The following is a 26,388-nucleotide window of genomic DNA, read 5'->3' on the forward strand; positions in this document are numbered from 1 at the left end:
TTTTCTTTAATCCTTTAAACAACCCTACGCAGCATCCCCACGCAACCCTACTGTCATCCCTGTTTTGAGACTCTGCGAGGTGCGCGATGCGGCCGGGAGGGGCACCACCTCCCCGCGTGGCCTCCCACCTGCCAACGTGGCCGTGACGGCTTGTCCACTCTACTGAGTGGCCCGAGGCTCCTTTTCTTATGCTTCTTGTTGGAGGGTTCTTGCTTATTTTATCTTCTTCTTCAAAAGGCTTGTTTCTGCTTCTAGTCCGCTCTCACCGAGGGAACCAGGTCAGTAAGATTGTTACAAGCGTGTACAGACCCAGCGTGAGCACGTGCCGAGGGAGACCCCGGGCTCGGTCAGTGAGCCGCTCAGCGTGAGCACGTGCCGAGGGAGACCCCGGGCTCGGTCAGTGAGCCGCTCGAGACCCTGAACGGAGGTGTCCTGTGATGTGATGCTTGATTTGGCCGCTCAGAGGCTTTGCTCTTTGTGGGTTCTTCGTTCTGGCCCGGGGTCCAGTGGGGACCCTCACGGAGACTGGCAGAACCCAACGGGTATGTAGCGCTCCCTCGAACCCAGACCTTCAGGGGGTTGGTCTGCTCTGTTCAAGCTCAGGAAAGGCCCCCGGGCTCCTGGGGCTGGGGCTCCCGGGCTCCAGTGCCCCGCTGTCCAGAGGCTCGGACGCTGGGGGCTTCAGATAAATTGTGAGCCAGGGAGGGGACTGCGGAACAGGCGTAAGAGGCAAATGTTTCCAAGTGGACGGGCCTGGGGCTTGGGTCCTACAGGTGCACCCTGGGCGGTGGTGGGTCTGGTTGGACTGGGAGGGCAGGCGGGGCCCTGAGCGGCGGGACAGCTTGGGTTTCTGGCCTGGGTGACCGCAAAGGGGCGTGTCTAAAAAAGCGAACGTCTGTGTGGCTTTCAGTATTTACATTTTATTTTACGGCAAAGGAGGCCACTCTGGCTGGGACCCCGGGAACGGGAACCCACAGCATCCGAGGCCTGGGCCTGCTTGGCCAAAGGAAGCACAGGGTCCCTAACCGGGGCGGGACTCTGTACTCAGCAGCTTCTGGCATTTTCGGGACACAGCTTCTGGAGTTTTCTGTGGCTTGACTTTGTTTTACTTTAAAACATGGCTCTTTAAATCCACACACTTATTTTTACATGCATTTGTATCTAAAAAGAACATTTGAGTTGCTGAGTCCTCACTGCTTGTAATAAATAGCAGGCGAATACAAAACACTGGCCTTGGCCTGGGTCGTGGCTACCCCCACACCCTGCCTCCAGGGCTGCTGTCTACGCCCCAGCCACCTGCCCTTAGACAGAGGTCAGCACTGGAAAGACCAGACCCTCCTCCCTTGCCACAGTCGGGAGGCTGGAAAGATCGTTTAAAGAGAGGAGCGTCGTCCCCAAGACCAGCGAGGATCAGAGCGCCCGCCATCACCCAGCATTGTCTGCTCTCGGTCCACGTTTCTGGGACTGTGTGTGGGTGACGTGGCTCTGGAGGCAGAGGGGCCTTCGGTGGCTGATTCCAGGGGCTTCCAGGAGCCGCTGAGTGGGACTGGTGAGTGGGAACGAGAGGCTGCTGCTGGGACACTGGGAGGTGACCTCAGTCGTGGGGCCGCGGTGTTGCCGCGTTGCCTGGCGACCCCTCCCCAGGGGACAGGCTGGCATCTGCGAAGTCTGGGCCAGTTTTCTGCCTGGTCTAGGCTGGGACTGCGTCCTCGGCTGCTGGGGTTGGGAGGGGCCTGTGGGCTGCCCGAGGGGGCGGGGCAGGGGCTGCTTTGGACACGCCCCAGATGGGGAGCCGGAAGGCCCATGTACTTGAGCGGAGCTGCGGTCCGCCCCGCCCCGTTCTCCCTCCCGCTGCCCCGTGGGGCCGTCTCTCTCCTCTCCCTCCTCCCGAGGGGCCTCAGCCTTGTCCTCCGGGCAGAGGAATGAAGGCCCCACCCGCCTTGGATTCAGGCCCTTCTCGCTCACAGCGTTCACCTTGAACCAAGTGCCGCGTCCCGCGGGGGCAGGTGTAACAAGGGACCACACACTGGGCAGGGGGGCTGAAACCAAAGAAATATTCTCTCCTAGTTCTGCAGCCAGAAGTCCAAAATCCAGGTGGGGGCAGGGCCCTCTCCTTCTGGAGGCTCTCAGGGAGGATCCTTCTGCCTCGTCCAGCCTCTCCCCTGTCTTCACGTGGCCCCTCCTGCGCCTCTCTGTCCTGTTCTCCTATAGGGACAGAGTCATTGGATCAGGGCCCACCCTCCTCCAGTGTGGCCTCACCTTCATTTGGTCACATCTGCAAAGACCCCCTTTCCACAGATGGCCCTACTCACAGGTCCCGGGGTTAGGATGTGGACGTATCTTTTGGGGGGGGGGGACACCGTTCGACCCCCTGCACCAGGAGAGGGTGGCCACCGTGGGCAGCAACCAGGAGCTCGCTGCAGAGACGAGACAGCTGGGCTCAGCTGACCGGGGTGGTGGCGAGGAGAGGGACGGCATTCTGGAAACACAGAGGTGATGTCACAGGTACAGACACGTCATGTCCCCAGCGATGCTCAGTGTGGGCCGGGGGCTGCCTTATTTATACATAAGATCCTTGAGGCTTCTGGAGAGGCGAGGGGCCACACAGGTGCCCAGGGCTTAGCTGGGAGTGACGCTGGGTCCCTGCTTCCCCTGCCCAAACGTGTGTCCCGTGAGCTTTCACGGCGCCCGCTGGGCACAGGCTGCCGGCCCTGGCATCCAGGCTGCAGGAGACCGTGGCCCTTGGCTTCCTGGCCCCTCACCTGCCCGGAGATACGAGCCCCTCCCGGCCCACGGTTGAGGCTCTCTGCTGACCCCAGGACCAGAGGAGAGAACCTGGGGGCAGGGCAGCTGTGACCGCAGATGTGTTTACCTGGGGGTCAAAGCACACCTTCAGAAAGAGCCGTCTCAAAAAAGAAAAGGGAAAAAACAGTGCTGTCTCCCGGGGGCCCCGAGAACTACTCCTGGGTGCCCCTCTGCGGTGGGGGCTGTTCCCTGCGCGTGCACGTGCACCCGCGTGCACACGCTCGTAGTCCTGAGGCCCTTCCTGCCCAGATCCCGCGCGCTGACACCTGGCGGCATTGCCCTCTCGGAGGCCGGGTGGCGAAGGGGGAGGCGGCAGCTGACGAGGTTCAGACACCTGGGTCACTCCTGGTTTGCTGAGGGTGTGCGTGCCTGCGCGTCTGTGTCTGTGTGTATGGGCACGCGCCAGTGTGCGCCCGTGTGTGCACGTGCCCGTGTGTGCACGCGCCCGAGCGCCGCTGTGTGTCTAGGGAAGGGTGGTGAGCACTCAGGGTGGAGGACGGAGCAGAGCGGCCCCGCGCTCCTGTGTGCCAGCACCAGGCACTCAGCGCACTGGTCGTGCCCAAGGACCGGCTGGCTGCCCCGCGAGCCGCTGGCACTTGGCCGGGACAGCGGCTGCCCATTGACACGTCAGGTCAGGGAGAGGTGGTGATGATCAAGGAGGAGGCTGGGGGGAGCCCTCGCCTTGGGAGCCCCGCCGTGTGCTGGGGCTGGGCACCTGCCCCGAGCGCGGGTTGGGGGGGGGAACCGGGTCAGGGGCCGGGGCCTCCGGGGGAGGCTCCTGCCAAGCCGAAGGCCCGGAGGGTCCCGCAGGCGGCTCTGCAGCAGGGGGACAGGGGCCCTGGCTGGGCCGGGTTCCCAGCCACTGGGGGTCCCCGCTCACGGGGGGCTGCGGGCCCCCAAAGGCCAGGCCGCTGGGCACCGTCGGCAGTGGCCGCTGCCCCCCGTTCCCCCACGTTGTCCTGCGGGCTCTGGATCTTAGTCGCTGCCCCTGTTTCGGGTCTGGAGCCTCCCCCCAGCTGGCTGTCACCTGTTCGCACCCTCAGAGGTGCGTGGCTTCTTTTTAAGTCTTTGAAAGTCCGAGCCTCCCGGGAGGCCGGGACTCTGATGTGCCACTTTCTTCTCTTGCTTTAAGGCTCTTACAGAATTCTCCCTTTTCGTCTTGAAGAGGAAGCTTTAAGCCTCCCCTTTTTCACTGTAGAGCATGGAAAACGTCAAATACGCGCAGAGGACGCGGAACCGGGGCCCCTCGGCACCCCGCGGCTGCCGACACCAACCCCAAAGGCGGCCGCCTCTCATCTACCTGAATGCGGTTTAAAATAGCCCTCCGAGCTCATCTGCTGTGTAGCCACCGGCAGGGAGGCAGAGCGCGTGTCCGGGTGGGGTGGGGGGGGGGGAACGGGCCCCCAAGGTTCCCCTCCAGGTCTGCGCAGGGTTCCCAGGACAGGGCCCGCCCACGGTCCACACCTGAGTGCTGTGGGCGGGGTTCTGGAGGTCACACCCCGGAGACCCCCGTGACCTTGAGGCCACCCTCCTGGAAGACGCCCAGGGGACAGAGTCCTGGGGCCATTTTTTCTCTCCCAGAGAGGCAGGCTTCTGGGGTGAGAGAGGGTCCCCAGCCTCTGCCTCCACCGATGCCTCCCGCCCCCACCGGGATCCCCCCAGTCTGTTCTTGGCCGCTCAGGCCTGCCCTGAAGGTCAGTTGTTCAGTCAGCCTCGCGTGGACACCAAGCACCTAATGTATACACGCCCCCCGTGGGTTGCGCCCCCCCCCCCCCCCGGGTCGTTAACGGCTGCTACTTGCTGAGTGCCCACTGGGTGCCCGACAGGCGGGACCCGGGCCTCCCTCCCCCGCCGCCCCCCACGCCCCTTGCCAGGCCCTCCCCTCCCACGCCCCCCGCGTCCCCCCAAGGAGACAGCGTCTCCAGTTCTCCTCACTTATTTTCAGCCTGGGGATGGCTGGGCCGGGGGCGTGTTCCTACAGCGAAGCCGCACACGCTCGTCGTGGGGCCCAGGCAGATGGAGGAGGCCCCTCGCCACGCGCACACGTGCACGCACGCAGGTCTCCGTGGTCCCTGTCACCGAGCCCTCAGGCTGCGGTGAGGCCTGCTGGCCACGCTTGGCGCCTTCCGAGCCCCTTGTCACGCAGACGTGCGTCCCGTGGCCCTTCCGCTGCCACGCTCGATGTCCACAGCAGGATGCTTCTTCCCTTGCTGGTGCCCACCTGTGCCTGGTGCCGTAAATAACCCGCAGAGCCATCCTTCGCGCCCGTATCGATCGGATGGGATTTTATTCCCTAGAGTAAGTCTCCAGGGGGTGGCTCGCCGGCCTGACGGATTCCAGGGCTTGAGGGTTTGACTCTCGTTTACAACTGCCCTCCTCCTCTCCCTCCTTCTGGTCCGTCCGTCCGTCCGTCTTCTGCCGTTCGCAAGGCCTGCTTCGGAGCTGGGCCCGCGCAGGGCTGCGTGCCAACGGGATCCGCTGGGCTGGCCTGCGGGGTACCCTGGGGGATCCCCAAATCGGAGCACTTCCCACTGACCAGCAGACCGGGGCCTGTCACCGTGGTCCGGCCTTGGTCTGTGACCAGCCCCACCCCCCTACCCGGGCAGCCGGAGGCCAAGGCAGCCCCACACCAGGCCCTTTGGGGACACACAGTGTAAGACGCATCCCACGTGAGGGCTGTGGCCGAGCACCCCTCCTCCAGCCTCTGCCAGGCTCAGCTGGGCCCTCAGGACCCCCGCCCAGCCCCAGCCGTAGCCCCCCAGCGGAGTGCCCCAGGCTCAGCGGCCAGGACGACACCCGCCCCTAGTGCCCTTGGGACTGGGCGAGGCGTGCAGCTTGTCGTGCCCCGGCCCCCTCCCCTGGGATCGCGGGTCTTTCACGTGCCTGGATTTGCCGCGGGGAGAACTGAAGCCCCGGGGTAGGGCGAGTGGTCAGATCCCCGGGAGCCTTGCTGGGGCCCAGACGCGCCCAGGCCACGCGCACCGTCCCCACTCCGAGGAGGCGCTATCTGTGTGTTTACCGCTGGGGACGGGGTGTGAGGGCAGCTGCGGTGCCAGACCCTTCTGTCCTCGGCTGAACCACGTCTCAACCCCCAGCCCCTCCACGCTGTGCGTGACGGGAAGGAGAGCGAAGGGCACACGCGTAAAGAGGGGTGCCGCTCCCCCCACCCCGGCGAAGGGGGCTCGACGCCGCCTGATCGTCTCGCGGTCTGTGTGCCTCTGTGCCAGGCGCTGTTCTGGAACAGGCTGTGGAGACTCAGCGCTTTCCCAAGCCCTGCAGGTGCCCCCAGGCTCGTCCCTCCTCCTCCCCCATCCCTGCCCGTCCTGGGCGCCCTGGGCATGCGGCCTGCTTGCGGCAGCTCAGTGATTCTGCTGAAGACGTCGCACCAAAAGTGCCACGGAAACCTAGGGGGGCTTCCCCAGGTGCCCTGTCCCCAGGGTCCAGCATCCGTGCCCGTGGGGCCCTCCCAGCCTCCTCTCTGGCTGGAATCTCTCCTAGCATTTTCTACAACCGGCCCCCCAGGTCCTTAGGGGAATCCGCTCACGAGACCCCCTTTCCACCCTCCCACGGCGAGCGAACCGGCTCCCCTCCCCTCCCCCACGAGCTCCAGGTGGCTGTCCAGAGAGAAGTGACAGTCAGCTCTCTGGGCTCCTGGTGTGGCCCAGGGTGGGGCGGTGGGCGGGCTCCCCGAGCCCCCCGTTTGCAGGTGCAGCTGCACCCCGTGTGTGTGTTCAGAGCGCGTTTCCTAACTGGACGGCTCTCAGCCCGCTTGAATCCTCTGGGAGCGCCGTGGGTGGGGGGCAAAACAAAGGTGCGTGATGGACGAGCACCCGTTCCAGAAGGTCCCGGGCCCCCTGCCGTCCCTACACTTCCTGTTCTGGGTGCTGAGATGTGCACGTTGCAGCAGGTGGCTCTTGCTGGTTCGGGTCTAAGCGCTGGCGGCTGTGATCCCTCCTCCAGGAGCTTCCAAGTGCAGACGCCTGTTCCTGGCCGACCCCGGGATGCACGGGCCCCGATGGTCGTTCCCAGCCTTGGGGTCCCGAGCAGGTCCCGGGCGGGAGTCAGATCGGGTCCTCCGTGGCCAGCTCAGCACACAGGGGAGCATTGTTGGCTCTCTGGAAGTTTCAGTGGGGGTGACGGCGAGCTGGCTGCGGTGGGGGGGGGGGCTGGCTCTCTGGAAGTTTCAGTGGGGGTGACGGCGAGCTGGGTGCGGGGCGGGGGGGCTGCGCAGGGAGGCGTGGGCAGCAAGGAGGCACCGTTGGCCCAGACACAGGTGCATCGCCAAAGGCACGGATGCATGCAGCTCCCTGGCTTCGGCGAGCTGGTGCGGGAACAGGCCAGCAGGGCAAAATAGCCAATACCTTCCAGTGCTTGCCCGGGCTCGAGGCAGAGGGACGGGGCGGGCGGGTCTGAGGCGTCATCCAGCGCATGGAGCCCTGAGGAGGTTGGTCAAGGGGGTGGGAGGGCAAGAAGTGGCTGTGCTGAGGGTCCTCGGGGCAGTGGGAGGAACCGGCAGGCCCTGGGCCTAACCCGGCTGAGCAGGAGGGGCCTGAACAGGTGGATGCAGAGCAGATGAGGGCCCGGTGGGTCCCCGCAAACCAAGGGGGGCACCGCGTACCTGCCCACGCTGGGTATGTCATGGCGAGCCCCCTACATGCCATCCCGGAGGTCTCCGTTGGGCTGGGTGACCTTCAAACCCTGCAGCGAGTTGAATGTTGAATGATGACCCCCCCAAAAGATCTGTCCTAGTCCTAGCCCCCGAGTCCGTGAATGTGACCTTGCTTGCACATGACCTTGCTTGGAATTAAGGATTTACAGATGGAGGGTCTTGGTATGAGATCGTCCTGGATTGTCCGGTGGACCCTAAATCCAGTGGCCTTTAAGAGAAAGGAAAGGGATATTAAGACAGACACACAGGGGAGGGCCATGTGACTGCAGAGGCTGGAGGGACGCTTCTTCCCTTTACCCGCCGGGTCAGAGAGCCTGGAGGGGGTGGCCCTGTGGTCTCAGGACGTGACTGGGGCGTCTGACCCCACGTGGGCTGGGGAGCCACCGGGAAGCTCCCCCGAGCACCACCTCCCGGGGGCCGGAACAGGCTGTCCCCGACACAGAGCTGAGGCTTTTGTGTGCCAATGCAGGTGCCCAGGGCGGGGCCCCAACTGGCAGGCTGGGTTCCCTGGGGCGTCCCGGGAGGCAGGCGCCGAGGAAGGGACAGCGGGCCGTCAGGACCTGACGTGGCAGGACGGGTGTCCATCCTGACCCAAAAGGACATGTCATGACCCAGGACCAGCTCTTTGTCACTCTCGGTATCATTTTTAGCTGTCCCCTGTTGCTCACGAGGCGCCTGCTTAGCGCTTCGTGTCTCGGGACCTGTCATCTTACAGTGTGACCCGTGTGTCGGGAACAGACCCAAATGTAGGTCTCGGGACATTGGGAATAAGCCTTCTCATCTCCCCCACAGCGGTTTCTCAGTCCTGATAGCTCTGGGGGACCCACGCTCGGCGACCTGGGTCATCAGGGGTTCCTTCTCCATGTCTCAGCGACTCCACTGGATGGCTCACAGGTGGCAGGACTCGGGGCTGGATGGTCGCTGCTTCAGTGTCCGTAAAGTGGCTCAGGCGTGCCAACAAGGCTGCTAGAGAGAGGGTCATGGGTCAGTGCCACGCGTGGGGATGATGGTCAGTGGAGATGTGGTAAGTTGTGAAAATTCAACTTTTTAATGTTTGTTTATTTTTGAGAGAGAGACAGACAGAGCGTGAGCAGGGGAGGGGCAGAGAGAGAGGGAGACACAGAATGTGAAGGAGGCTCCAGGCTCCGAGCAGTCAGCACAGAGCCCGACACGGGGCTTGAACCCATGAACCGTGAGATTGTGACCTGAGTGAAGTTGGACGCTCCACCAATGGAGCCACCCACATGCCCCGGTGGAAATTCAACTTTTTAAAACAGAAACCGTGCCCCACCCCACACAAGTGCCTCTGCCCGAGTTCCTGACACAGCCCTCCAGGGCCTGTGGACGGGGTTACAATACTTTACTCTTTTCGCGGATGGAGAACAGTCCCTGGCGTGGATGGGCCGAGGCTCACCCGTCCACCCGCCGGCAGGTGCCCGGGCCGTCGTGACTGAACGTGGGTGCCCACATCGCTGTGTGGAATACGTCTTCGTTTCCCTTTTGGCCTCTTCGGGGACCCGAGGCATGGCCCCCCGTGTTTCACGGGTCAGGCCAGTGTCTCCTGACACTTTCTCCCCAGGAGGCTGGGTGCCCCCACCTGGGGTTGGCTCCGGGCTGGTGGCAGGTCCTGGGGGCCTTTTGGGCACCGCATCCTTGAGCCGTCACGTCACCTTCCTGGACCGTCCCCACCGTGGCGGGAGGGGCAGAGGGTGCTTGGCTCTGTGCCACCGTGGTCCCACCTGACTGGCAGGGCCACTTTCTCCTCCAGACACATGACTTCTGCCAGAACCAGTTTCCCCGTAAGCCAGCAGGGCGGGGCTGGTGGAGGCGGGGACCGGGGGTGCCCAGCTCCGGGTCACCAGGAGCTCGCCACGGTTGGTTAGCAGAGCGGCCCAGACGGCAGGGCTGCGGCTCGTACCCCAGCGGCGGCCTGCCCAGCCGGTCCGCGGGGGAATAAGGCTTCACGCTGGAGGCTGAAGGGAGGGGGGGCCCGGACCCCTGGGAGACCCCGTCGGCTGCTCGCCGGATGGATGAAAACCTGCAGGGCCAGGCTGCGCGAGGGGGAGGATGGCACAGCGCACAGTGGGAGTCGGCAGAGGTGGGCCCGCTGAGCGCAGGCCTGGGAGTGGCGGGGGGGAGGACGGCCTGTCCACCCAGCGGGGTCCTGGGCTCTCACCCAGGGCCGGGAAGCCTGGGGACATCGCAAAGACGCAGCCCGGCAAACGTTCCCTCTCTGGAGTTCCGGTCCCGGCTCCCGGAACAGTCCCCGCAGAAGTGGGCGATGTGGGGGGCCCAGCACCACCTGCTCCGGGCGAGCTGGGAGCGGGGAGGCCCTCCACGAACCGGCCGCGTGGCCCTGGCCGAGTCAGCTGGTTCTCGGGCCTCAGTTACTGCATCCGTGAAATGGAGAGAAGGCATGCGAAGGGAGCGTTTGAATGCTTGGGTTTTTTTTTTTTTTTTTTTTTTTTGCTTTGCTTTCCAGACTTGGATCCTCCCAGCCCCTGGACAGAGTGGGAGGCAGACGTGGGGGGGATCGTGCCTGCCGCCCACCTGCTGACTCACTCAGCATCCGGTGCCAGTGAGGACAGAGCGCAGGGGTGGCGGGCACACGTTGGTGGAGCTTCTGCTGTGTGAGAACCGGCACCCGCCGCTGAGCAGGGAGTTTCCAGTTTATACAAGGATTCGCCGTCCACGTCGGGGAAGCCAGGCCTCCCTTGGGCCCCTCCACGCCGCAAAACCCCGTGAAACCTGCTCCCACCTCAGTGCTCTGCGGGCAGGAGCTTGAGCCCTTCTGGAAGCTCCAGTCTGCGGGGGACCTGGGAGCCTGGGGGCTGAGCCCGTGTAGGATGGGGAGGGGGGAGTGTGGGGGTGCACGTCCCGTCCCAGGGCAGGTTCTCCTGGAGGAAGCCGGCTACCGCCCATTTCCAGGTGGGCGGGAGGGAGGCAGGGGGTTTCTGCACCCCTGCACTCGGGCCGGGAGACACGTTTGGCCTTTGGCAGGAGCAGCCGCGGCTCTGGGTGGTGGTCCCACCTGTCTCGGGTCCTTGGCGGCTCCTGCGAGTGGGGGAGCTGCAGCCGGGCATGGCTCAGATCCCTGAGCAGCGCTCCCAGGTGGCTCCGTTGACCCCGCGTGCACGGAGGGGCAGAGGGGACCGCGCGGGCCCGGGGTTCCGCTGCCGTCCGGGGCAGGGAGGTGCTCCCGCCCAGATCTGGAGCCCTGTCCCCTGCAGGGGAGAGTCTGGAGGGGTCCGTTAGGAAGGAAGCTTCACCCTGACCCGGGACCCGCGTGGCCTGGGAGTGGTTTTGTGGAGTCCGGGTCCGGTGGGGCATGAAGGAGGGGGCAATAGAATTGTCCACCGAATAGGCGGCCGCCGGACACGTGTCTTCCGTGTTACCTATTTGAGACGGTCAGTTGTGGCAGAGGCTCGATCATTTTGCCCCCGACTTCCGCTCACGCTGCCATCTCAGCCCTCGTGTGGCCGGACCACGGGCACTAAATGAATGGTGCACGTGGGAAGGAGATGCCCGCAGCCGGCGAGTGGGGAGCGGGGAAGGGGCCTGTGGGAATCCCGCGTTGTTCAAGGTAGATTCCGCCTGGACCGTGCCCGAGGCTGGTTCTGGGACAGGATGGAGCATAATTACTGCGTGGCGTCCAGCAGCCCGATTCCCCGGGCCGCCGTGCGAACCCACCGAGGGTCCCCGCGTGCACGTCCCACCTTTGCGTTTCGTGGGCACTGTTCGCGGTCTCTCCCGCGCCTTCCGGAGCCCCCCGCTCCCCCAGCCTCATTCCACCCGGGGAGGGAGACTGTGCTGGTTTCTGCTGGCCCTGGCGCTCGCCGTCTCGGTCCCCGTGGCGTCCCCGTGGCGTCCCTGTGGCGTCCCCGCGCTCCTGAGCCACCAGGCTTATTTCTTTAGGGCTTAGCGTCACAAACAGTGGTAGTTCGCGTTTCCTGGCAAACAGCACACGCAGCCCTTCTAAACCTTTCCTGAGCCTCGTCTGTTAGCCTGCACAGCGGCCCTCCACGTCCGTACCGTCATCGGCCTGTCACAGACCGGGAAACCACGGCACAGAGCAGTGGAATGGCCCGTGTGCCCCGACAGGGGCTGCCTTCCGTCCTGTCCCACTCGTGTTCTCTTTGTGGGCTCCTGTCGACGACTGTGGCAGGAAGTGAGAACAGCACCATGTCCGAGTGTATGGGTTAGGGTTCTCGTGTGTGTGTGTGTGTGTGTGTGCAGGCTGGTGTGCAAGCCCAGAGGATGGGGAGCCAGGAGCCCCCCCGTCGCTGACTTGACTCTGTGCAGCAGGTGTGTGTAGTATGTTGCCCATCCCCAGGGGTCCAGGCCGCCCCCCTTTCTGATGGCGGGTGGGGGGGCCCCAAGGCCAGCTGGGCTGGTGGACGTGGTGCAGCCATGATGCTCCGGTCGTGCCCCAGAACAGCCTCGGGCACTGCCCAGGTGGGATTTACATTGTGTGAAAACTGGACGTGACGTTCGCACAGACCCCACATGCCCAGGAGCACGGGACCAGGGGCTGGGCACAGGGGGTCCTTCAAGATCCGGGGCGCGTGTCCCCTGAGCGTGCCAGGGCGCCTCCCACCCAGCGCCGAGCAGCCTGGGGCCAGGCAGGCTGGCGTCTAAGACGACCCACGACAGAACCGGTGAAGGGGCCGCGTGCGTAAGAACACCCTTCTTTGGAGAGGGGAACGGTCCGTCCGGGGTGCAGAACTAGCTGGGCCTCCTTGTCGGCCTCCCCTTCCTGAGACGCCCAGCAAACCGGGCGGCCCGACCGGGCAGGGGGCCCCGGAACCACCCTCCTCCCTCCTGAGGGCTCAGCCTGCCGGTGGAGTCCAAGGTGGTGACCGCTGTTGAGGGACCCCCGGTTCCCCTCCGCAGAGGGAGATCCACCTGGGGGCATCCCTGCCTGCACACTCTCCCCCTCCCAGGGTCCCCAGCAGGGTGCGGCCCCAGCCCTCGGCTTCCCCCCCTCCGCAGGGTCCCCCTTCCCCTCGGGAAGGGCCGACACCTGCCGACCCCAGAGTCTCCTGAGCAGGAGTAGCTGCAGAGGGTCCCATGGGGGGATGTGGGGGCGGGCAGTGGGGGACACTGAGGCTGGAGGGGTCTGGAGGAGAGGGGAGGCTGGCCCGAGCCCCTGGGGTCCGCAGTGACCCGCCTCCCTGCACTGTACCCCCGCCCCAGCCTGCTGCAGCCCCTGGGGCCCCAGCCTCGGGGGGAGTGAGGCACACGTGAGCTGTGGCTCACTGCAGCCCGTGACCCACTTTCTCCAGCTTTCTTGCGGGAGTTGTCTGCCCACACGCGAGGCTCCAGCCCCATAATAAGGGAAGACGAGCAGCCGGCTCCAGGCAGAAGCGCCCCAGCTTTGGCCGTGTGCCCCCACTGCGGCGGCCACCTAACTGCGGGGCCGTCAGTCCCCCTACCAGGGCAGACAGCGGCCCGTGGGGCCTCCTCCCCGGGGGGGAGAGCCGGGCGGTGGGGGCGCCCAGAGAGAGGGCTTCAGCACCCCGGGCAGGTCCCCCCCACCCCCCACCCCCCGCCCAGGTACGTCCAGGACTTGCAGACGGAGGCCAGGCCCCCCACATGGGCTTCCTCTTCCAGAGGGGGCGTGAGGTCGCTCCTGGGCCCCAACCCACCTCCCTGCTCCAGGTGTGGGAGGGTGGGGCGGGGTCCCTGACCGCCGCGGGCCCAGGTCTCCTAGCTGGGCTCCTGATGCCCCCTCTTGCGGTGGCCCTCCCCACTGCACCCCCGCCCCAGAGGGGATTACAGTCTGCCTCTGAAAATCAGCCCCCTTCAGTCGGGACAGCCGCAGGATCTGGGGGGGACATGGTGGGGTCAGGCCTTCAGGGCACCACAGGGAGCCCAGCCCGGGGACTGGGGCTCCCAGAACCGGGTGGGAATGGTGTGCACCGGGCAGTGCGTGTGGGCGGTGCCCAGGCCAGCTGACCCCGGCCCTCAGCTTGCAGTTGGCCCGGTGTCGGTCAGGAGGCCAGGTGGGCGGATGCCAGAACCCGGCCCTAACCCACAGCCGCATGACCCAGCTGAGTCAGCCTGAGAAACGCCCAGGCCGGCAGGCCACTTCCTGCCCCCGCCCCGCGTTCCTCCACACTCCACAGCCACGGCTGGGAAATGTCTCTCTGGGGGAGGCCCCGCTTCTGCTGACCACCCCCCCACCGGAGCCTGGCCCCCTCCCCTCCATTCTGGCCCTGGCTTCAGCCCTCCACAGCACAGAAGGGACTCGGGGCTTGAAGCTGTGCCACTAGAGAGGGCCTGGCTTATGCCACGGGGCCTTACACTGGTCATTTTCCCTCTGGGGGCCTTGGTTTCTGCATCTTTTCAACAGGACATTGAGACCTTCTCTCCCTCCCTGCCTCTTGGGCGCCATTGCATTGCATCTGATGGGGGACCACGTGTGAAAGGGCCCAGGGGCACCTTGAGGGTCATCAGCACAGCAGGTAGACTGGGAACACCCCAGTCCCAAAGCCCCTTGGGGCCCGAACACCAGTCCAGGTGGGCACCGGGAGACCTCGAAGGACCAGCCCCCACACACCAAAGTGCATGCTGGGATGTCCTGAAGAGGCTGCCACTCCCCTGGGGCCTTCTCACCCTGCCCAGGTTGAGCCAAGTGGTCGGTCCAGCCAGGGGACGGCAGCCCGGCACGCTTCTGGAAACTCGTGCTGGTGTCTGCCCTCTGGAGGGACCAGAGCAGCTGCTGGGCTGGAGCGTAGGGTGGCCTCCCTGGCGTGGCTCTGGAGACCTGGGTGGTTTTTCCCCTCAGCAGGGTCCTCACGGCCACTAGCCTTGGGACCTTAGCAGGTTTCTGGAACGTAAGGGGGTGTTGTTGACAGGGTGGCTGCTGTCTTCCAACTGATGGCTGCTGTCTTCTAACTGATGGCTGCTGTCCTTCCCTGTGCATTGGCTGTGAGGTCAGAGAGCCAAACGGCGAGGGGGCTTATGTCGCTTCATCCCTGAGCCTGTCTGTGACTTTGGAGCGTTTTTCCCGCAGCCTTTTACGGTCCCCTGCATTCAGGCAAAGGTATGAGCCCAGCCACGCTGGCGGCGGTGGTGGTGGGAGCCAGGCGACGAGGCCCTGCTTCTCTGCTCCCATCGGTGACAAAGAGCCGCTGTTGACCTGAGCCCTGTCCCCCCTGCCTGGGAGCCTCTGCTCTTGCCCCCAGCACGGCTGGGCCGGACCCGTCACTCTGGCCCCTGGTCTGAGAGCTCACCAGGCCCCTGTGGGCCCCTCCCTGGGCCCCCGCGGGTCTGGGGCTTTGCCCTCCCCTGCTCAGAAGAAACCTCCATTTACAAATAGTGCATGCCAGGGACTTGGAGCGAAACGGGCGAGCTGGGGCACACAGCCGTCGGCAGTGGGGCTGGACCCCTCTCCCCAGCTCTGTGTGTGGTCCCCAGGCATCTGTGGGGGGACCGGGGGAATGTGGTCAGAACCGTACCCCCACTTGTGCGCCTGCGGGTGGAGTGGGAGGTGCGTCCATTCTGCTGGATCCTGCTGGATTCCTTCTCTGTCTCAGGCCTTCCCACGGAGAGCTGAGGCTTGGCGGGTTTTGGCCCAGATAACCGGGCTGTGCGTCCCGCCTGCGGAGCCCTGATAAGGCACCAGTGACCTTTCTTTATAAGGATCCCATTGTTCTAGCTCGAAGGTGGGCGTCTGGGTGCTGGTGGAGGGGACAGGGCTTGGGGGCAGGAAACTGCCCAGAAGGCAGGTTCCAGTGGGGGCTGGGAGTGTGCCGGGGTGGGGGCGGGGTGGGCTCCGTGCCCACTCCCCAGGCCTTGCTGTTGGCCTTGGCCCAGCATCAGAGAGCATGTCACCTGGCAGGTGCCCAAACGAGGATGTCAACTCAGGGACGCCGGGCTGGCCCAGCCAGGGGCACAGCCTGACCTGTACCTGCGTGTTCGGGGCCAGCCCCGCGTGGGACCCGTCGCCCACTGATGTGGGGGGGCTCTCAGGCCCCAGATGGGAGACCAGAGGGAGTGCCCCTGCGCCCTTGAGCAGCTGGACCCCGGGCCTGGAGAGCAACCTGGCAGGCAGTGAGGGACAGAGGGGACGGCTGCCCACCGTGAGTGCGGCCCCAGGTTGGGGCTGGCTCAGCTGGGGGGGTCTGTGTCGTCACGTTCCCCCGTTCCTCAGCACCCCCTTCCTTCCCCGGGCTGCATGGGGGCTGCACTCCCAGGGCCTGCAAGCCTTCCGTTTCATCCTCAGGAGGCCTCCCTGTGCCAGACCCACCCCCTCCACCGCCCCTGCCGGCACCCGGAGGGCGGGGCCGCGGTCCTCTGGTGCTCGCATCACCCCTGGCGTGGCGGGCAGGTGGGGACAGGACCCTCTCCAGGGCCACGATGGAGATCTGCCCCAAACCCACCCTGGCCACCTCTCTGAGGACCCTGCCCTGCCCTGCAGAGAAGGAGGAACGAGGCCCAGGGACGTTGGCCGCACAGCCTTCATTCGCCCCAGGGGCCTCTGGGGCAGGCCGCGAGTCCCTGCTCCTGGCATGCACTGGATAGACAGTGAACAGGACGGTCAGACACCACTCCTCTCTTAGGACCTGTGTCCTGTGGGAAAAGCTAGTGGAGAAGAAAGGAACCCCAGGGAGAAGGCTCTGGAGCTCGGAGCGCTATGTGGAGAATTTGCTGTGTGAGGGGCGAGGGGGCCGGCCCTCTGGAAGGCAACGTTGCAGCTGAGTGTGGGAAGGACCCCGCCAGGCGGGGGTGTGGGTGACGGCATTCCAGGGGGGACGGTCCAGAGCAGAGGCCCTCGGGGAACGGGCTCTGCATTCTCCAGGGACAGAAAGGGGCCCGTGTGGCTGGGAGAGTAAGTGGGAGGAAGGGTGGGGCTGTGGAGGGGCTGGAAGACAGGGGCCAGGGGACTGAGGCTGGCCTGTGTTCTCTGGGCCGGGAGCCACTGGGGAGATGTGACCCGGATTAACTTTTGCAGTGGACGCAACAGCACCCCCTCCCCAACGCCTCACCCCTGCCTTGCCCACAGCAGAGATCAAGCACCCAGAGTCAACAGCAGCCAAGGGTGGGACAACAAAGGGAGGTACGAATTCAGAGACCCCTCCCCGTCTGGGCAGGTCAGAGGCGGCTTATAGGGGCCCCAGCACTCTTCTGGGGTGTCAGGACACAGAGGGGACATTCACTGGTGCACACCTGCATTGCATTCGGATTGGAGGGTGTCCATAGAACAGTTCAATTGTTTGAAGGTCACCTCTGATGTGTTGGGCCAATAGGAAGGAAGTGGGGAGAAAAGGAGGACTACTCAGCTGACTGGCTGGAAAGATCCATGGAGGAGGGAGGGAGGGAGCGATGAGAGGTTGGGTGGATAGATGGATAGATAGGCAAATGGGCAGCTGGCTGGCTGGCTGGATACATGATTGGATGGATGAATGGCTGGCTGGCTGGCTGGCTGGCTGGATGGATGGATGGATGGGTAGGTGAGTGGATGGATGGATGGATAGACAGACAGATGTGTAGATGGATGGATGGACAGATGGATGGATAAATGATTGGAGGGATGGATGGATGGGTGGGTGGATAGACAGATGGGTGGGTGGATGGATGGACGGATGGACAGGTGGGTGGGTAGGTGGATGGATGGATGGGTGGGTGGGTGGTTAAATGATTGGATGGATGAATGGGTAGGTGGGTGGATGGAAGGATGGACGGATGGACAAGTGGGTGGGTGGGTGGATAAATGGATCGATGAATGGGTGGGTGGGTGGATGGATGGACGGACAGATGGATGGGTGGGTGAGTGGATGGATGGATGGATGGATGGATGGATGGATAAATGATTGGAGGGATGGATAGGTGGGTGGATGGACAGATGGGTGGGTGGATGGATGGATGGACGGATGGACAGGTGGGTGGGTGGGGGGATGGATGGATGGATGGATGGATGGGTGGATGGGTGGGTGGATGGATGGACGGATGGATGGATGGATGGATGGGTGGATGGGTGGGGGGATGGATGGATGGATGGATGGATGGATGGATGGACGGATGGATGGATGGGTGGGGGGATGGATGGATGGATGGATGGATGGATGGATAAATGATTGGATAAATGATTGGAGGGATGGATGGATGGATGGATGGATGGGGGGATGGGTGGGGGGATGGATGGATGGATGGATAAATGATTGGAGGGATAGATGGATGGACGGGTGGATGGACAGGTGGATGGATGGAAGGGGGAGGGAAGGAGGATGGTGTACATGGGTGGATGGTGCAGCTCACAGACTAGAGTCCCACTGGCCATTAGAAGTGCTGGGGGAAGGCACCTATAGGGTCTGAGAAGGCAGCCAGGATCCTCACGCCATCTCTACTCTGCTTTGGGTGGAGCCGGGGCAGATGGGCCAGCTGGGAGCTGAGACTGAGCTGTAAGCCAGGCTCAGGCAGTGTGGACAAGAGTCCCTCCACCTGCACCAAGTCTGTAAGACTTAACCACTAAGACCGGTGAGACCCCAGGTGAGGGAGGCCTACCTGGGCCATCACCCCTCATCATCCCCCCTGGGGGCCCCTGCAGGTCAAGTTCATGTCTGACTCGTCTTGGCCACCAACCTGGGTGCTTGGAAAATCAGCCGGATGAGTCAGTCAGTCAGCTGGGCCTCGTCTCCGGTGCTGGCTTCCTGGCAGGCTAGAAGTGTCCACTGACACTGATCGGCAGGGCTGGGCCCCCCAGATGCCCGTCCTTCTGGCCCAGCAGCGGGTTTGCTAGAAGCCCAGCTGAGGTAGTGGGAGCGTCGGCCAGGAGCTGGGTTCTGAATCGGTCCCAATTGGCTCAAACACAGGCCTCTCCAGTTACTAGCTGTGTGACCTTGGGCCCAAATCCCAAACAGCAAAGGTAACCAGCTTAGCCAGGTGACAAGATAGTGGTTAGGAAGGGAAGGGCTGGGAGCCCCTCACTCTGACCCTCGGGGGGCGGGGGGACACAGAGAAGGCTCTGGGGCTGCCACGGGAGGAGGTCCCGGGCCACCACCCGATGCCCTGGGCCCCGCCCACTCCGGAGCCCCGCCCAGTCATAGCAGGAAAGGCTCTGTGTCTGAGCCCCCGCCCTGAAAGCCCAGGGCCTTGGGAGGAAATGGGGCCTTTGTCTTGGGTTTGGCAGGAAGCCACGGGCCCACCCAGGGAGGTGGTGCAGCCCCAGACCTGGAGGAGAGATGGGTCAGTGAGCCTTCACGGAGCATGTCCTCAGGGAGGGGACGGAGCATGGGATTAGGAGTCAGGGTCCCTGCTGTGCCACCACCCACCGGGCCATGACCACAGGGCAAGGCCTCCAGCTCTCCGAGCCTTGATTTCCTCATCTATAAAATGGGCTGACGGTCGGGGACTTATGTCGACCGCTTGCCCCAGGCCTGCCCAGGGCAGGAGGATCTGGGAGGAGGCCCAGGCCTGCTCGTGAGTGATGGGCTGGGCTGTGCCTGGGGCAGGGAGGAAGCTCCTTCGGGAGAGCCAGGGCAGGGTGTGAACTGGGGTGCCTCTGGCTCTCAGCACACCTGCGTTCTCTCTCGGTGGACGTTGTTGGGGCGCCTGCAACAGAGACCCCCAGGAGGCGCCGAGGCAGAGGGAGGAGAGCCAGGGGCAGGGGGTGCAGGAGGCAGGATGTGCAGGCGGGGCCAGCTGCCCCCGGCGCTGTGGGTTGTGGACCGCACAGCCCTTCTCTCTCGGCCGCCTCCCCTGTGTGCGTCAGCGGCCATCTCCCCTCGAATGGCTCCGTCACCGGGGAGGGCGGGTCTGGTGGCCTGGCCTGGGTCCATGGCACATCTCAGGTCCACTTGGCTGCAGCCAGGGTCCTGCAGAGCCAAGGGAGTGCTGGCCTGGGGGTGCGGTGTCCCCAGAGCAAGGTGGGGGGCTCGTCTGGGTGGGCGGGGCTACCCGCGGGGGCGTGGTCTTTCCCACAGGGGCGTGGTCTTCCCCTGGCGACCACTCCCTGCTTGCCGGTGGGTCCCGCCCCCCCCTCCCCGCCTCCGCCAGGCCCTCCTCGTCTACTCCTGAGACGCCCCAAGTGAGGGCCTGAGTATAAGACGGGGTGACGCCCGCCACTCCGGACTCCGGGAAGTGTCTCCGTGCCCCTAAGACGGGGCGGGTGGGAGGATGCCCGCCGGCCCCTGGGCTCCCCGCTCTCAGCGTGAGGTGTGACCGCCTCTCTCCCATCCTTCCTTCCAGAAGCCTCCCAGCGCCCAGGCCATGAAGGAGGAGGCCTTCCTCAGGCGCCGTTTCTCTCTGTGTCCACCTTCCTCCACCCCCCAGAAAACCGACCCCCGGAAGCTCACCCGGAATCTGGTCTTCAGTGGAGAGAATGAGCTCTACCCTCTCGGCCCAGGTCAGTGCCCGCGGCTTCCCGGGTTTTGTCCTGGTCAGCGAGGGCGATTAAGCCCCATCCACCGTGGCGTCATGGGAGGTCAGCAGGGGGCTCCCTCGCCCGCATTATGGGGCAGTTCGTCCGTGGAGAGGCCGTGTGGTGTGGCGGCCCCAAACCTGCCCTCCTGAGACAGGCCCCCTGAACCCCCGCCCCAGTTCTGGCTGGGTGACCCTGGGCCAGCCTCAGGGCCTCTCTGGGGCTCAGTTTCCTCCTCTGTGAAATGGGGATGTGAGCTCCCAGTTACAAAGGAGTCCCGGGCTCTGGGAGGGAACAGTCCAGACTGGGTGCCCTCAGGCCGCCGGTGGGTGAAGCACTGAGCACGCAGGGGACCGGGTCACCCGTACCTGCTGGGGCTTGCCCGGTCCCAGGTCCCCGCCACCCCAGCTCCTCGTGCCTCCCGGGCCCGCCCAGCAGAGCCCAAGCTGAGCGCCGTCTGTGTGTCTGTGACTGCTGCCCCAGAGGGCCCGCCTCCCCCCCCATCCTGGGAGACATCGCCTCCTCGGCCTGCCCGCCCCTCGGCCGCTGCCAGCTTCGGGAGGGAGGAGAGGGACGCCCCAGCTGTTCCCGGCCGCAGTGTCCGTCCTGCCCCCACCTGCCACCGGGAGAGCCTCAGGCCAATAGGCTGTCAGGACGTGAGGGGCTTCTGGGGACATCCCACCCAGTCTCACGAGCAGATAGGAACATGCTGTGTCAGGTCTCACGGGCCAGGGCACAGGACACCTAGGGAAATAAAGCTGACATCTCTTCTCTGCTGCCATGCCCTCTCGGGAGCAGGGGGTGGAGGGGGTGGGAAGGACACATCCCAGTTGGTGGCCGGTCTCAGAGGTCTTTGGTCCCCAGAGTGGCCGCCCCATGCAGTGTGGAACCCGGCAGGTGAAGACCTTTTCTCAGGAGGGGAGGTCAGGTCCTGGGGGCAGGGGTGAGGAGGTGGGTGTGGACGGAGGAGAGGAGCCAGTTCCAAGAGGAGCTCCCTTGAGCTGGGAGGATCCCCCAGCAGGCGTCACCCACGCTGGGAGGCGACAGAGGCCAGGGGAGCCCCCCAGGACAGCCCTTGAATCGAGGGGGCCTGGAGGAGAGGGCACCTTGGAGGTGGGGAAAGCCCCGTGCTCACCGCCCAGCCCGGGCCTCGGGTCAGGGCGCAGGGGGCTTTGCAGAAGCAGAGGCAGCGAGGCAGCATCCCTGCCGGGGCGGGAAGGCCAGGCACCTTGAGTGGCCTCTGTCCTAGGGCCTTCGCTGCCCTGGTGAAGCCGGGCCCCCCAGGACAGAATCATTTCCCCAGGTGGCCATACTGGCTCTTCTGCAGGGCATGGCTCTCGGTCCCCGGCCCCCCGGCCCCCCAGGGGCTCCGGGAGGTGGGTCTGTGGAGCCCCTGCCAGGGCTGGGTCTGGGGACACCTGTGTCCCCGCCCCACCGGGATGGTTCTCCCCCAGCGGTTACCACCTCTGCTCCTCAGCACAGGGACCCGGCTGTGAGCCCGAGACCAGCCCTTCTTCCTCCTGCCCATAAACCGCAGCCTCGGAAGCCCCGTTCAGGACAGAAGGAGCTAGGCAAGGGCGGCTGTTTCCCCGGGACTGAATCCGGACGTCTCCCCTTTCTCTCCCTTGCCCTCAACCAAGCTGGACAGGAAAACGGGCACCTGCCAGGTCGAGGTGCAGGGACAGTGCCCGGCCACCTCCCTCCCAGAGTCCAGCTCCCAGAAGGTTAGGGAGAGAGGGCAGGCCAGGCGCGGTCCAGGCACCCTGAACCCACCATGGGCCTCCAAACCTGGACACCGCGTTCCTCCCCTGAAAGCGCGGGCCTGGCCTTACGGTCCTCGAAGGACGTTCCGCGCCCAGGGTGCCCGGGCTCCTCCCTGTGCCCAGGTCCTCACTCCAGCTGCTCTCTTGCAGGGAAGGACTTGGAGCCCAATGGCCAGCCGCTGCCGAGGGATGAAGGGCCCCCGACCCCGGGCTCTGCCACCAAGGGGCCACCGGTAAGAGCCTGGCCGTGGGAGGAAGGGGACAGCCTGCCGTCCCCAGCCCACCCGGGCCCGGAGGAGTGGCTCTGAACCCCGGCCTGCGCGTCTGGGAAGGAAGGCTGGGGCGGAGTCACAAACAGTGCCGTGGGCTGTGTCATCGAAGCCGCCTTTGTGGCAAAACACGGGCCGGGGAGGCCCGGGGCCGGACCAAGGCTTGGGCTGCTCGGTGGCATTCGGGGACAGGAGATTCTAAGAGGAGTCCGCGGAGTCTTTCTGTTGTAGGCAAACCGCCGAGCCTCCCCTCCCTCTGCCTTTGCCTCGGCGCTCCCTCCACCGGGTACACCCTCCACAGGGCGAGTTCTGGAAGCCCACGCGCCCACACGCCCCGCGGGCCTCCCAGGCCAGCCTCTCCTGGCCCAGGCACGGCTGTGCCCTTCCAGGCAGAACCTCTGGTCCAGGGCAGGCGCCGAGGCCCCGGGCAGTGCGTGGAGGGTGTTAGGCGTACCCTTCTGTCCCCCAGAGGGTCTCAGGCCAGGGTCCCCAGACGTTGACGGGGGTTGGTGGCTCTGGCTTCTTGCCATGGGGCTGGGGAGCAGTGCAGACAGACAGGCGGTTGGCCCCCTGCCCGACCACCTGCGACCCTGTGTGATCTCGAGTGACTGCCTTGCTCCCCTGGGGCCTCGTGGCCTCATCCAGCAAAGGAGGGCTTGCTGTGGCTCTCGTGGTCTGTCCTTGTGTCTGCCTCGGGCGAAGAAGAAACCAAACCTTTGGTGGGTGCCCCCCACCTGCTGGAGACCGCGTGTCCCTTCCCTGGCCCCCAGGGCCGCCAGCTGGGGAGGAGGAGGCAGAGCGTAGTTATTTGCTTACTTATTTGTATTTAATTTAATTTTTTCATTTTTAATTACAGTATAACACGCATAACCCAGATTTACCGCCCTACCCGTTTCTGAGCGCGCAGCTCCGGGTGGCATTAAGCACGTTCAACTCTGTTGTGCCGCCGTCCCCCATCCACGACCGGAACCTTCCGTCTTCCGAAACGAAACTCCATCCCATTAAAACACTACCCCCCCCCTCCCCCAGCCCTGACGCCCACTGTCTGCTTTCTGTCTTTATGGATGTGAGTTCGTGAGGTCCCCGTACCAGTGAAATCCCGCAGGATCTGACCTTCTGTGACCGGCCTGTTTCAATCAGCATCACGTCCCCGAGGTCCATCCACGCCGTAGCGGGTGTCAGAACGCCCTTCCTTTTTAAGGCTCAATGCTGTTCCCTGGCAGGGGGGGACCACTTGGGCTACTTATTTTCTCAAGACACAAGTTTATGGCGTAACAACTCTGGAAACACAGCTGTGTCTTTCTACGAGCCAATAAAACACAGACACTGGCAGCAACCCTTGACTTGTTCAAATTTCAGATCCGGTCCGTTCCGTAACCGTGTCTGAGCGTCTCCCGAGGGGCACGCGCTGCTGGGGTGCTGCGTCGGGCTCACGGAGAGAACGACGTCCTGCTCTCTGGTGCGTCCGACCTGGCGGGGGGGGGGGGACAGCGCCAGACGAGACAAGGCCACCCGTAACATGTCGGCCCCTGGCGGGGGGACCCCAGATGCCGTAGGGCAACCTGGGGCTGCTGTGAGGACGCGGCTTGGGAAAAGGTACAAGCTAATACAGATCTTGTCATCTTCCTCGTGGGGCCAAGTCAAACATCCCCAAACCCGCTGTGTTAGGTGCACAACTCAGTGGTGTTTAGTGGGTGCTCGGTGCTGGGTCGTTCCGAAACCTCTCCGTCCCCCAGACGGAAACCCTTCAGAGGCTTACTTGTTCTGTTGCTGGGCCAGACGGTCGTTCTGGGGTCATGGGGAATTCTAAAGCATTCTGTGGTCAGCTTTTCGGGGAATGCCAAACTGGCTCCCACAGCCCTGCACCGTTTCACGACCCCACCAGCGACGAGGGAGGGCTCCCCTTGTTCACGTTCTCAGCACGTTTGTACTTTCCGGGTTCTCCTCCATCGTTTTGTGGTGCTCCCGGCGGCTCTGACTTGCGTGTTGCTAATGACTGATGATCCGTCCGGGGCTTCTTGACCGACCAGATGTCTCCTTGGAGAAATGTCTGTTCGGGTTCTCTGCCCGCCTTCGAGTTGTGTTGTCTTTGTTGTTGGGTCGTAAGCGCTCTTTATATATGCCAGACCTTAGACTCTGGTCAGATACGTGACTGCAAGTACTTCTGTTCTGCTCCATCCGGCCCCCCCCCCCCGCCGCACCCCCCCACCCCTCCCCCGGTCCCCAGGCCCCAGAGCCTGTGTCTCTTCCTCTGCTGCTTAAAACAAACCCCACTCCTTTGAGTCACATCTGGAGGAGAGCTGGGTGGCAGGATCGTTCATTCATTCACTCATTCATTCATTCATCCAGGATGCTCACCAAACCCCCAGCTGCCGGGGCGGGGCGTGTGCTGGGATGGAACTTCCCTGGCAGGAGTTCTAGACAACAGACAGGACTGCCTGCGTGGCGGTCATTGTAAAAGGTGTGGGGCCGGCCGGGGGCAGGTATGTCAGGGTCTGAAGGCAGCAGGGCGGTCAGAGCTGTCTTCCTTCTCGGGAGTGGCTCAGTGGGGCCTGAGGACCCAGCGACAGGGAACAGCATTCCAGGCTGGGGGAACAGCATGTGCTAAGGGGGCTGGGGCACGGTGCGTGAGAGGCCCGGCTCCCCAGGAGGACAACCGGGAGCGTCTCTGTAGCTCAGTCCCGGCCCCCAAGAGACTTGTCACCCGCCAAGTCTGGCATGCACGCCGTCACCCGAGCTTCAGCTCCGAGACTGGGCTCTAGAGGCCGCAGGCACCCCTGTCCTTCCTGTGACTCAGCCCCAGCTCGGCCCTCACGAGCTGTGTGACCCTGGGCAGGCTCGGAGCCTCTCTGTGCCACAGTCTCATCTGCGGGATGTGGACGATGATGATGACCCACGGCTCTCGCAGCTCTGTCACTTGTGGTGGCCTGCCCCTCCTTTCCACCCCCAGGGCCTGAAGCTTCTGAAGCTTCTCAGGGGAGAAGCGGCCACGAACCATAGGATTTTCACGTCTCACAAAATATTATTCTCTGGACGTTTTTTTGGCCACTTAAAAAGTTGAAACCGTTCTGAGCTCACAGGCTGAACAGAAAGGGGGCGGGGGGCGGGATTCGGGCCACAGTTTGCTCCGCCCTCCGCCTCTTAGCCTTTAGTCCTGGCCTTTTCTCCACCCGCAGGGCCTCAGTTTCTCTATCTGTTAAAGGACCGCAGCCCCTTCCAGCCCCAGATCCTGGATTACTGCTCTCAGCCCGTGCAGCGTGTCCAGCGGGCCTGGCAGGCTGTGCCTCATCCTCGGCTCTGGTCTGGGCTCAGGACAGGGCTTGGGCATTGCCCACCACTCAGCAGCTCCCAGGGCACCAGGAGTGAGAGTCCCCTCTGCACGTGTGCCCCCCCCCAGAGGCTGGACACACGGCAGTGGCTAGGGTGGATGCTTCCCGGCACCCCTGAGCTCCTGTCCACCTGCTGTCCTCAGCCTCCCTGACTTGTCCGTCTCTGTACCCTCGGCCCCCACCACTGCTGATAAACTGAACAGAGGGTGTTGGACGGGTGTGAGGACAGTACCTTTCTCTGATCTCTCTGGTTCTCTTGGCCTCCAGCCCACCTGGCCACCCCCAGCCCTCTGCATCCCCAGAATGCACCTGGCTGCCCCCCCCCAACCTTCTGTAGCCCCAGAGCTCACCTGGGCGCCCCTCAGCCCTCTGCAGCCCCAGAATGCACCTGGCCACCCCCCAGCCCTCTGCAGCCCCAGAATGCACTTGGCCACCCCCAGCCCTCTGCAGCCCCAGAATGCACCTGGCTGCCCCCCCCAACCCTCTGTAGCCCCAGAGCTCACCTGGGCGCCCCCCAGCCCTCTGCAGCCCCAGAATGCACCTGGCCACCCCCAGCCCTCTGCAGCCCCAGAATGCACCTGGCCACCCCCCAGCCCTCTGCAGCCCCAGAATGCACCTGGCCACCCCCAGCCCTCTGCAGCCCCAGAATGCACCTGGCCACCCCCCAGCCCTCTGCAGCCCCAGAATGCACCTGGCCACCCCCCAGCCCTCTGCAGCCCCAGAATGCACCTGGCCACCCCCCAGCCCTCTGCAGCCCCAGAATGCACCTGGCCACCCCCCAGCCCTCTGCAGCCCCAGAATGCACCTGGCCACCCCCAGCCCTCTGCAGCCCCAGAATGCACCTGGCCACCCCCCAGCCCTCTGCAGCCCCAGAATGCACCTGGCCACCCCCCAGCCCTCTGCAGCCCCAGAATGCACACTGATGCCCCTTCTCTCCCCAACTTGAATCTCTTTTGCAGGTAGAATACAGGCTATACAATGGGTCCGACAAGGAATGTGTGTCCCCAACAGCCAAGGTCACCAAGAAGGAAGCTCTCAAGGTGGGCACGGGCCCAGGAAGTGGGGACACAAGTGTGTCATTTGTCAGATGGGTGGGCCAGTGAGGTCACCACGGCCCGGCCTGCCAGCGGGAGGGGGGCAGGCTGTGCTCTGGCCACCCCCCCACCCCCACTTCTCCCCCTGCCCCAGA

General features: G+C 64.5%; 1 protein-coding gene across 5 annotated transcripts in view; it reads left to right on the forward strand.

Moving 5' to 3' along the window:
* Positions 1 to 26,388, forward strand: part of OSBPL5 (oxysterol binding protein like 5) — an 81,084-nt gene that overhangs the window by 35,496 nt on the left and 19,200 nt on the right. For 2 of the 5 annotated variants that reach the window (XM_047878199.1, XM_047878200.1), the window contains exons 2-4: positions 19,667 to 19,823; positions 21,752 to 21,834; positions 26,159 to 26,239. In XM_047878199.1, coding sequence (XP_047734155.1) covers positions 19,667 to 19,823; positions 21,752 to 21,834; positions 26,159 to 26,239 — 321 coding nt within the window. Of the gene's footprint in view, positions 1 to 8,473; positions 8,499 to 9,310; positions 9,573 to 16,388; positions 16,539 to 19,666; positions 19,824 to 21,751; positions 21,835 to 26,158; positions 26,240 to 26,388 lie in introns of those variants that run through there. The other 3 variants (XM_047878198.1, XM_047878197.1, XM_047878201.1) reach the window with 3 other exon arrangements.

Source organism: Prionailurus viverrinus, chromosome D1 (assembly GCF_022837055.1).
Source record: "Prionailurus viverrinus isolate Anna chromosome D1, UM_Priviv_1.0, whole genome shotgun sequence".
Classification (NCBI taxonomy): Eukaryota; Metazoa; Chordata; class Mammalia; order Carnivora; family Felidae; genus Prionailurus; species Prionailurus viverrinus.